Source organism: Gadus chalcogrammus, chromosome 1 (genome assembly GCF_026213295.1).
Source record: "Gadus chalcogrammus isolate NIFS_2021 chromosome 1, NIFS_Gcha_1.0, whole genome shotgun sequence".
Taxonomy (NCBI): Eukaryota; Metazoa; Chordata; class Actinopteri; order Gadiformes; family Gadidae; genus Gadus; species Gadus chalcogrammus.
The window spans coordinates 26,217,940-26,229,944 of NC_079412.1; the positions used below are offsets into that span (position 1 = coordinate 26,217,940).

The following is a 12,005-nucleotide window of genomic DNA, read 5'->3' on the forward strand; positions in this document are numbered from 1 at the left end:
CTAGCGCGAAGATATCAACTGACCAGAAACCCTCAATCACAACCTTTGTTTCATGCTTTTAAAACTTCAAACCTTGCTTCACAGAGCCTTGCATTGAAGCAACCAAGGGTGAGAGAGTTCAGAGGAAAGCCAGCCACTAGCTGGTACAAACTGCCCCCTGAGCCTGTGAGAATCACAGGCTGTGTTTGTGTCTGACTTCGGTCTGGCACGGCACTCAAAGGCACCCTTTAGAAAATAAATAAAATATAAAATACTGAGTGACGGAGGTGTTTAATCCGCACGCCCCCTGGTGTGATGTCCTGAGTGTAGTGTCCACTGAAGGTGAGGAGGTTTTATCTCTCGTCGTATAAGCATCAGCTGCTCTGAGAGAGAGACCAAGATGATGGTGAACCTTTAAGGAGGACAATAAGGGCTTGAAGTAAAAGGGCAGCGAGACAAAGACGCTCCTGGTTTAAGTACCCAGACCCAAGAACAAGATGGTGCCACTGATAGCAGTGGATGTTGCCCTGGACAATGGTGTTCTGTTCGTATCATTATTTTGTATAACATCAATTGGAATATCTTGTTAGTGGGTGTGTGTGTGTGTGTTTGGTCTGTCTTGGTTAACTTGATAATGGATTGTATCTTATCTAAACAAGTTTAATAGCAGATAACTATCAGTCAGCTAACCAGGCGCTAACAGTCAGCTAACATAGTGCTAACAGTCAGCTACAGTGAGCTAACAGTCAGCTAACAGAGAGTAGGTGGGAGAGCTAACCGTCAGCTAACATAGCGCTAACAGAGATGCCACAGAGAGCTAACAGTCAGCTAAAGGAGAGCTAGCAGAGAGCTAACAGTCAGCTAACAGAGAGTCAACAGAAAGCTAACAGTCAGCTAACAATGAGCTATCTGAGAGCTAACATTCAGCTAGCATAGCGCTAACAGAGAGCTATCAGAGAGCTAGTAGTCAGCTAACAGAGCGTCCACAGAGAGCTAACAGTCAGCTAACAGAGACCTTGAACAGCATGTGTCATGGCGCCATGTATTCTTGTAATAAGAGCAAACAACTTATATCTCAACCACTGACTCTCCACCAGCCAGGCGATGTGTTGTGCAGACAAAATACTTTCACTTATTCATGATTTCTTCTGTCGCTGCCTTCCTTCCTTCCTTTTGATTGGAGGAGGGGGGGGGGGAAACTTAAGAGTGCTTTGATCTCTCCTATAGAGCATCGCCATGGCAACAGAGTTTCGGACGGCGGCCCTTTGTTCACCCGTGCTTCGAGAGGGAAGGCACGGCGGGGGACGGGGGACGGGGGACGGGGGACGGGGGGTCGTTGGTTACGTTTGAGGACAGTTAGTCGGAAACTCTGACTTATGCAACGCAGAGTCAAGTTCACCCCCCCCCCCCCCCCCCATGGGAATGAGGGGAAGGGAACCCCCCCCCCCACCGTCTCTCTCCCCAGGACAAAAGAAAAAGAGGCGTTCCCGAAAAGGAACTATAGCTCCTCGTAGCCAAACTATGAAGGAGGTCAAGGTTTTTTCAAAGTGCAGGAGAAAGGCTGAAGTATAATACACTGCGGCCGTGGAGTACCCCGCTCACTCAAACTGGGACAACAGCAAACAGAAATAGTAACCGCGCACTTGACTGTTTTTTTGGGGTCTTTGCTGCCCTCTAGAGGCTTAACTGTGTTTTGGGGGGAACTAAAGCAAATTAATTGGTGCTATTTATGATTGATAATTCTGCTTCATGTTCTGTTTATTTGGGAACCAAAGATTATACATTATTGATGGAAGGATTTAGCGTAATATTTTAATTTATTCCACGGTCAGCTGATCCTGTTGTTTTCTTTGTGATTACATTGTGAAGTCACTTCTGTTTTTCTTCCATAGATGATGACAAAGAGTCACCAAGACGTTTAGATAACAGCACATTACCTAATTTTAGCGGGGTGTTTCCCAAGGCTGAGTCGAATCCAACGCTGTTCAATGTCATCCCTTTCCAGAACAAAAGCATCAGGCCTTCCAGGTCATTACGTTCAGCAAAGATGCAAAGCCCAAAAAACCCAAATGTATGTATTAATTGGATCGGTCTATTAGCCAATTAGTCACATCAAAGCAATTAATTACTTTTTCCTCAGTATATCAAAGCTATCGACCTCTTTCCTATATACTTATCTCTTTATTATACTTAGTGTATACCATGATGTCTTTAGATGCATTCAGCAGGTAGGGGTCTTCTGGCTCAAGGGTTAGTTAGAACGTGAACCTTGCCACTTATGTATGTTACCCCCTAACCTCTACTCCTTCCTGCCCCCCTATCTAGCTGTTATTACATGGATTTGTTGAACACTCAAGTCTGATTGGTCATCTACAGCATTCGTTTCAGTGGTCTGTTCTTTATGAGTAGCAGACCTTTTCACGTCTGGACGATGCTATTTCCAACCGTAGATTCAAACTAGTGCTGCACGTTTTGGGGAAAAAGTCATATAGCGATTATTGTGGACAATATTGCGATTGCGATTGGATTAATCGTGCATCGCTAATTCAAACCAACAATTTTTCTTGCTTGACTACTCACAGTGACTCATCAATAACAACGCTGCTGCCATATTGTCTGCCAAGAGCAGGTGTCTGCTGTTTGATACTGACATTGAACCTCCCTGTCGTTCTCTGTGCTGTGTCCCTCCCCTCCAGAAGGCGTACTGTGGCCACTGCAGTGAAAGGATATGGGGGCTTGGGAGGCAGGGATACAAGTGTATCAACTGCAAACTGCTGGTCCATAAGCGCTGTCACAAACTCATCCCTCAGACCTGCCAAAAGCTTATGGTGAGTGGCAGTGACTACAGCACCAGCTCTGGTGAAGCAGGTGTCTGGGTAAAAATTCAGTTTTAGACTGTCTCAAAATGGTTCCAAATGGATTTCACTGGTTGGTTGCATTTATTTTTTTTATGGGAAATTTGGAAAACATTACCCTTCCATCGCTATGACGATGACATAACATACAAGAGACCAGACCCAGTCAGTTTAGATTAGGTTGACCCTCCTTCTTTGGTCCGTTGATTGGCCAACCCTGAGCAACCTGGCCTATCCTGGAAGGTTGCTACTGATAAATACAGTTGACAATACAGTGATCAACCCCTCTCACGAGTGTAGGGGCCTGACCTTTGGGATGCCTTCCAGAGGAACCTTTCCAAGTTTTAATCACTCTCTACTCAAACCAAGACACTGTTGGCCGAGTCAAACCCCCGCACACAATCAATGAAGATCACACACACACACACACACTCACACACACACACAGAATGACACTCAGACACACACACTCACACAGGCACACACTGAAGGACACTCATTCAAACACAGACAAACACACACAGACAAACACACACACACACACACACACACACACACACACACACACACACACACACACACACACACACACACACACACACACACACACACACACACACACACACACACAGAAAGATACTCATTCACAGAACGACACAAACTGACACACACTCACACACAGAAAGACACTCATTCCCACACGGACACATGCGCGATTCAGCTGTATTCCCCCGGTGACTTCATTTACACATGTGAGCTAAAGAGAGAGAGAGGAGCCTCTTCTCTCTCCCCCAGGCCCCGTGGCCTAGAGGATGACTTGCTACTATGCTCTCTGTCGTCTCACCGGAGCCCTGCTGGGGTCCCTGTTCCCTCGGGGGCCCCTCTCCCCCCTCCAGGATCCAGTCATGCCATCCCAGGAGCCCCCCACAGACCAGCAGATCCAGGAGGTGGACCCCGCACCCGATGACTCTGACGACAACAAGGGTGAGGGCTGGGGGCTGGGCGAAGGCTGGGTTTTATGTATGAGGGGAGCAGATGTTGAACTAATGCGTTGTCTTTGCTTTGGCAAAGACAATGTTTAGTTTAGTTTGGTTTGGTTTGGTTTGGTTCAGCCTACTATAGTTTAGTTTGGTTCAGCCTACTATAGTTTAGTTTGGTTCGGTTTACTTCAATTGAGTTGCATTTGGTTTGGTTTGGTCTATTTTTGATTAGTTTGGTTTGGTTTTATTTTGTTTTAGTTTTAGTGATCTTTAAGAAAGCTGACTCATTTTGGTAATATAAAACAAACTGGAGTTACTGAAGAAAGTTAGAGCTGTTTTGTCTTAGAAGCAATAGTACAAAATAGAGACATAGAGATTATGACAGTTAACTGAACTGATGCCTTGCCTTGCAGTGCAATGGATTTATCCTCCATCTATCATTCATTTATAAACACCCTTTATTCTATTCCATCTTGAAATATAAAATGAACACCAAGTTACACCCCTGCCTCCCCCAAATAAAAACGCTGAATTGAATGTCAAGCGATTTCCTGTGTGGTGTAGGTCGGTGCCAGTACCCTAAACGGAGAATATGCATTAGACTCCCCTCTGCTGGCCAAAATGAGAATTAAAACAGTCTTAAAGCTGCAAAGAAATGTGACTGTTTAACATATCTGCCATTCTGGTTAGGGATTAATTTGGCTGTAGATCGACCTGCACACATTTGTTTTGTTTTCTTGAAATGCTGATTGACTTGAAGGACATGAAATTTAAGTACATTTTGTTTTGTATTCATGCTTTGTGTTAACAGTATCGCTTATACCGCACAATCGCACAGTGGATAAAACAGAGAATGCAGACACAGAGGTAAGGAATATTCTGGTTTGTAATTTGGGAACTACGTTTTATTTTGTTTTTTAAATGGGTCGGATTAGAAATCCAGTAACATTTGGAGAGAAATAATGCTATTCATCTTATTCATAAAAACATCTAACAAGAATTGTACTGATACACATCCTTTCCCATGACCCGGATAGAGTAGGCCTTCCACAGAGTATGAAAACACACTTAAATCGCAACAGAAGCCAAGATATGATTCCTTCGTTTTATCTTTCTATGGCCGAATCGGGTTGATTCGTTCTTTACAATAGAGTTTGAATACCCCCCCCCTTTCCCCATTCCCTCCCCAGGACATGAAGGCGGTGGTGGAGGGGATGGGGGGCATCACCCTCAGCCACCAGCAGGAGCAGGCGCTGGGCCTGGCCCACTTCGACCTGGTGCGGGTGATCGGGCGGGGCAGCTACGCCAAGGTGCTCCTGGTGCGCCTGAAGAAGAGCGACCAGGTGTACGCCATGAAGGTGGTGAAGAAGGAGCTGGTGCACGACGACGAGGTGAGACATCCCACGAGAGCCCACACGAGACCGCACACGAGACCGCGCTCACGGCTATACACAAGACCACGAGCACAGGAAGTGGGAAGGGGAAATCATTTTGGTACCGTTTTGTATTGCTTTCTGTAGTGTTCAAATCTGGTGTATGGTGCACTAAATCCCGCGATGCACCAAGGACTTTTTCAGCCCAATGTAATTATTTGAAGTGAGTTTTTATTTTTCAACATATTCATCCAATAGAGTCTGACTGACTTCTAACACGAAATAAATAAAGAAAGAAAGAATGAAAGAATGACGACACAAAGTAAGATGCAGTGAGAAGGTTAGCCAAGGAGTGACATGACTTGAGGAGAAAAGGAGCAGCATGAGCTCATTTCGAGGTACAGAAAAGAAGCTTCGGAAGGAAGGAAGGAATGATGGAGGAGAGGAGGACTCAGGAAGGGGAGGGGAGAGAGGAGAAGAGATCAGTTTTTTATACAAAACACTTCAACTGAAATGAATTGAGTCATCTTTACAAGTGGAACGCGGAAACCCCTCCATGTGGAGCTCATTAATGGATTCACCCACCAATCGGAATATTAATAGGATGCCATGATCTCTTCAATGTAATGAATCATAAAGCTTGTGTTCCTGCTATCAAACACGTTTGTTTTTTTCAGCTGAATAAGAAAAGCCATTTCAATCTCTGTCACGTTCACAACGCAAGCTAGGCGGGAGCATCTCTCTCTCGTACTTTGCTGTAGTTTCCTGTTTATTAAGGTTCAGGGTTAGTGTTGCTAGGGCCGAGGTATGTGTTTTGGTCACTACTAGACCAAACATCATTATTATCATTTTCTATCGTCCTGAAGTTTAGTGTAAGTGTGTGGACTGGCAGAGGAAAGGAAAATCACTTGATTAGCGATGCCAATTCAAAAAGTAATTATAATGTCCTTCAACAAATTGGATGAAGACAAATGTGTATTTCAGCCATTCAGCAAATATGTATTTCAGCTACTTCAGTTTAGTGAAGGCTTTTCTATCTAACAAAAAACCTTGAACACGGCTTAACACCTACTTTCACAACCAGAGCACATCAATAAATCTGATTAGGGGCAAGGCTGTGAGTAAGGGGATTTCATCCGAGAGTTTTTCCTTTCATCCTGTTTCTATCCACTAGATGGGGCTACAGTTCAACTGATAAACCATTAAGAAATACACCGCTGTAAATCTAAACCGACTGAAATTTCAGAGATACCATACCATAGTATTTCAGATACCATAGTATTTCAAATGTTATTACTCAAATAGATTATTACTCAAAAACACATTTCAGGTCTGCAATAAAATAATCGAGTGTGGGGTTAAAAACCTCTAGAGCATAGGTTCTCAACCAGTGGCTATGAGCCATTGGCCGCCAGGCCGCAGAGTTTAGAAATCATGCCAAAAATAAATGATAAATTCCACAAAAACTGCCCAATATCTTTTTTTACTGGCAGAAAATTGTAATATGTTCTGTAACAATTTTTACATTAATTTGTTCGGTAACTTATTACATTTAATTGCCCAATCAGCACTTGGGTGTCATCAGACAAATATAGTTGCCCAAATGAAGTATGAATGTGCGTAGGGCATCGCCCTTGGACACCCAATGCAGTAGTTTGTGTTAACTTTGTGTTTACTTAACGTGAAGCACTTCCCAACATCCTTATTGACCTCATATGGACCAGAGATCCGGGAACATCATTAGCACTCTTTGTTGTGGTTCATAGATGTGTGCTACATACAACTGAAAAAAACAATTACAAAGATAAAAGATAGACATAGACAAAGATAAATTAACTAGTTTAACTTACTTGTTTTCTTGTTTCATTCTTTAGTGAGATTAACACAGCAGAATAAGCATACGTCTGATGCTGTTATAACGTTTGAAAACCGTGTGACTGTTATTGTCGATTTGTCCAACTGTTATAATCCACCTTTCATTCTTAATAATGGCCCTTCATTTGCTGTGTATTGAAAAAAATAAACTGCCTGCGAAAATATTTCACATTTGAATACAGGGCCACAATAACAGAAAGGTTATGGAGGACGGCTGTAGAGCTAAAACTTTAGTTAAAGCAATGTTGTCATAGGACATTGGATTAATTAATTCATGGTATTATTTGTGCATATAAGGTGAATTATTTATTGACTTTGTAGGCTGAAGCCTTGCATCAAACGTACCCAGTGGGAGGCTCCATAGAAACCGGCGAAAACATTCTTCTTCAGTCAGAAAAATGCGGCAATTATTCAAGTTACTACATAGGAAAGAATTAGAAAGTGTCCAAACACTGACCATTGTACCCATCAAGTAGACCACAGGAGGTCTGAATTTACACAAAAATAATAATCCCGAGACGTAGCAAGGAGGGAAGCTAAGATACATAATATTCATAATTAGCATTAAACATTTACAGACCGTCAAAATACTGAGTGTCTCAAATCGGGGGGGGATCTTACTGCCTGAGGCTAAACCCTGCCTCGTAGCTTTGGTGGCAACAGTGTTTACGAGATTAAAAGCACAAACTAACCCTTTTTAACACAAGCCAAAGCTCCCCCTACAACAGTGTTTCAGAGGAGCACTGCACTCAGCTAGTGAGAGAGGGCTTCCTTATTTGTGTCATTATCCTCAAGAGTCACTGCAGTCCCCCAAAAAGATATGCAGCTAGTTTCATGAGCTCAAGGTACCTTTAATAATACCACAAGTCATTTCTAGCACCAGGAGCTGTGTAGCTTGTTTCAGGAGCTTTCAAGCGTTCACCAGAAGCTATTCCTAGTACCAGAAGCCGTTGATAGCCGCAGTAGCTCTGTAGCTAGCTTCAGTAGTGGACTGCGAAATTGGCTAGCACATTTGTTTTGACCATCAAGGAACCAAGTTTCTGGACATGATATATAGTATATATATATATATATATATATATATATATATATATATATATATATATATATATATACAAATGCCTGTCAATACATATTTTAAAGTTGTGCAGACTTGGCGCCTGGCTCTGAACAGATGTCGTCGTGCGTGGCAGGGTCCGTCTCCTTGTGTGTTTGTCTACCCGTGTCTCAAGGGCCGCTGTAGTGCTGTATTGATCAGACATATCGATTGTTTAGGTCGTTTCTCAGTATGTCTGTCTGGGTCCCCCCCCCCTTCTCTCTCTCTCTCTCTCTCTCTCTCTCTCTCTCTCTCTCTCTCTCTCTCTCTCTCTCTCTCTCTCATCCACCAGGATATTGACTGGGTGCAGACAGAGAAGCACGTGTTTGAGCAGGCGTCTACCAACCCCTTCCTAGTCGGCCTCCACTCCTGCTTCCAGACCGAGAGCCGGTAAGTGGCGGACAGAAAATGCAGAGGACCAAACAGAGAGCCCTGGTGCCTGCCATTCAACAGCAGTACTCAGAACTAGATCCATTGATCCAGCAAAACCAGAAGCACAACGGGCAATGGAGACATTCTTTGAAACAACTGTTTGTCAATGTTATCAAACCAATGCATTGAGACGGATTCTCAAAGTATGTGCCTTTTAGTGTTGTGTAGTGTGTACCCATACAATTCTGTTGATGGCTTTGTCTCTGCCCCCCCCTCCCCCTCCAACACAGACTAGTGATAAGCCATGGCAAATATCTGCCTTAACATAAAATATGCCACATACACTCACCCGACCCCCGACAACAACCCTCTCTAAAATGTCTAATTCCTGATACTGTCAGTGTGTTGCATTGCTTTTCAAGAAGCACATGCAGTGGATGTTTGCTACTAGTTTATTGAAAGCGCATCCTTCTGCCATACCGAATATAGTATTTACTATTAAAGTGCTCTTATGTAATAATGTGATGTTTTGTTGAGGGTTAGGGTAAGAGTAGGGTCGTTGGGTAGGCCTTCTGGAGCGTAACAGTGTTATCTTAGGAAATGTGTAACTTAGCTGAGTCACTAGGGGGCATTGTTGCGCTGTATCACCTGATTTAAACAGCTGGGCGAATTTAGCCTCTCTCTCGAGACACATCAGCACTTTGAGCCCCCCATCTCACAAAAGTGGAAATTAAATAGAGCGCATGCATGAGATATGCTGAGCATAACACTATGCAGCATTCAGGCCGAGGTCAGTAAAGATTCACCTAGTCGTTTGTTAAAACATAAATAATAATAAAAATATAAAGAAAAACAATAAAAGTTGTAATGTTTTAGCACAAATAATGCTATTTATTTATAAAATTACTTAATTACGAATTCTGTCGTCTTTCAAATGTATGGCCATGTGCCGCTTTCCCAGTTGACGGACTGCTCAACCACTCGTCCAGATGTGTTAATGAGCAGGTTGGGGCTAGGCAGCCTACTCAGGGATTGGAGTTCCCACACAAGGAAGTCGAGGATTGACTCATTGTGAATTGTTTTGTATTATATTGTGTGTTTGTGTTTTGCAGGTTGTTTCTCGTCATCGAGTACGTGAACGGAGGAGATCTGATGTTTCACATGCAGCGGCAACGGAAACTTCCAGAGGAACACGCTCGGTAAAATCATTCAAACATCGACGAGAGCTCCGAAAAGTCACTTGAAGCGCTCTTTAATTACTCCCTGAAATGACTTCCTAAAATTGTAGATCTAAGAAAGTGACATTTACGGTAGTATTACAAATTTAAGTATGCAAATCGCTTGAGTAAAAGTGATGTTACATACAAATATTAAATTTACTTTGGATTCAAATGTACTTGAGTATCAAAACTTAGTAAGAAAAAGATAAAAAGTTCACAGGTGGACATTAGCCGTAGATATGATCACAGGTACTTGTCTCTGTAGTCATCCACTATAGATATATAGTATACACCACTGGTGGAGGAGGAGGATGAGTTGTGGTGCAGCCTGCGCTTTAGCTAATGTACATGCAGTTGGGATTTTCCAGCAAACTCTTATTTGTGCGGATGTGCCTCAGCGGTTTCACCACACATACAAAACATGCTTTAAAGTACAGAAGTCTGTGTGGATATCCCATTAGCATGATAAGACAATTATTTCGCGATCAGTCACCGTCAGTCCATGTAAATTGGAGAAAATAATAAATGATGAAAGTGAAAGCAAAAGAAAAACGGCAAACTGAAGTAAAGCACAGATACTCCAAATAACTACTTAGGCACTTTAAAAAAGCATTTATACTGCTTTACTGGACACCACTATTGTCACGTTTTCTCAATCCTTATCTAACCCTCACGCCCTCACATCTAAGAACGATGGCCTGGCGAAAAGCGCAGCAGACACAGAGACACCAGAACATTTCTCTCTGGATGTCCCGCTGTCCAGACCTCAGATGTGGTTGTCCTAGCAACCGTCTGCCACAACTCTACCACCCCCCCATCCGCCCCTCCAACCTCCTCCGCCACTTGTTCACATCCTATCCGTTCCTCTGCTGAACAATCAAGTAGAAAATGAAAACGTGGGATCTCTCTGTGTGGAGGAGGCCGACCGGTGCTTGGTTGGGTGATTGGATTCGGGAGGTTAAGTTGACATGGCCACTGTGTGCTTCAACCGGAGCTGCCATGACTAAAAACAGCGTAGGCTAATCAAAAAGGAACAACAACAGGAGAAGAGGAAGAGTGAGTGTGTGTGTGTGTGTTTTCTGAGTGGGCCATTGACTCACTGGGCGTGCGCCATAATGGCTCGGGATGAAACACATTTTGGTGATGTTCCCCTCCTTGCCGTTTCTCCTCCTACGCTGATTCTGTCTCCCTCCCGCGCGTGGAGGAGGTGTCCTTCAGCTTAGTCTGGAGTCGTGTCTCTATTGTCTGCAGATGTTCTGCCTGGATGACAGATGACTAGGGGGGGGGGGGGGGGGTGCCTGTACAGCGTTTACATTTCACCACCGAAGGCGCTCTCTCTCGCTGCGCCCTTGAACCCGGGGTGTTCAAGCAACACGTCCCTTCCCAGCGCCTCGTTCATCCGTGCCACCGCACTCAACACACCGCCGCCACGAACCACCGCCATGGAGGAAAAAAACGAAAAGGAATAAAACAGATAACGAGCTCCCATAATTCATCGGCGCCTGTCTACTTCGCGTGGCACGCACGGCGTGCGCAGCGCTGGTGGATGAATGCCGGATCAAAGGCAGCGAAATCAAGCCTGGCACCGGTGGGGCCCCCATCACGTCGGGGCCCCTGCGATCCGACGGGCGCGGGGCGCATGCAAAGCAGCGCCATCATCACCCGGAGCCGTCCTACATATTCATGAGCGCTGTCGTGAAGAGCAGTGCCTGGGAAGCACTCGGCTCTATGTACTCCCCAGGTCTCCACTGGGGACGGCGGTCAGCCGGCATTAGGGGAGCTGTACCAGTAACCGGGGGTTGGCTGGAGCCGGCACGGACGCACGCCAGCTGGGGAACCAATGGGGAGTGGAGCCAACATGGCTCCCGTCTCTGGGACATGGAGGGAAACGGGGTGGATTGGCCGTGGGAGATCTATGCTGCTGACCACATCTGAGACACTGCCACGCACAATTCGCTACAACACTGCTATAGAATAGACTGGGTAGACTGGGACAGTAAAGTACAGAATAGAACTGACAGAATGGAACAGAATGGAATAGAGTCGAACAGACAGTGTGGTATTGAATGCAGTACAATATAAAATAAATAGGATGGAATAGGACAGATTAGAATAAATGGAATGGGATAAAAACAAAATAGAATAGAGTAGAATAGAACAGATTGAGATATTCAAATTTCTAGTTTGGTTGGTTTAGCTGTATATAGCTTAAAGAAATAGACAATATGAGTACCTCTCTCTCTGTAGTGATTCAG

The 12,005-nt window shown here is 44.2% G+C and overlaps 1 protein-coding gene across 6 annotated transcripts in view; it reads left to right on the forward strand.

Annotated features, from left to right (window-relative positions):
• The window catches only part of prkcz (protein kinase C, zeta), a 75,501-nt gene that overhangs the window by 45,857 nt on the left and 17,639 nt on the right, over positions 1-12,005 (forward strand). For 4 of the 6 annotated variants that reach the window (XM_056598637.1, XM_056598667.1, XM_056598658.1 and 1 more), the window contains 6 exons: positions 2,676-2,807; positions 3,731-3,818; positions 4,626-4,681; positions 5,005-5,205; positions 8,451-8,548; positions 9,643-9,729. In XM_056598637.1, the coding sequence (XP_056454612.1) occupies positions 2,676-2,807; positions 3,731-3,818; positions 4,626-4,681; positions 5,005-5,205; positions 8,451-8,548; positions 9,643-9,729 (662 nt within the window). Of the gene's footprint in view, positions 1-1,506; positions 2,051-2,675; positions 2,808-3,730; positions 3,819-4,625; positions 4,682-5,004; positions 5,206-8,450; positions 8,549-9,642; positions 9,730-12,005 lie in introns of those variants that run through there. The other 2 variants (XM_056598675.1, XM_056598644.1) reach the window with 2 other exon arrangements.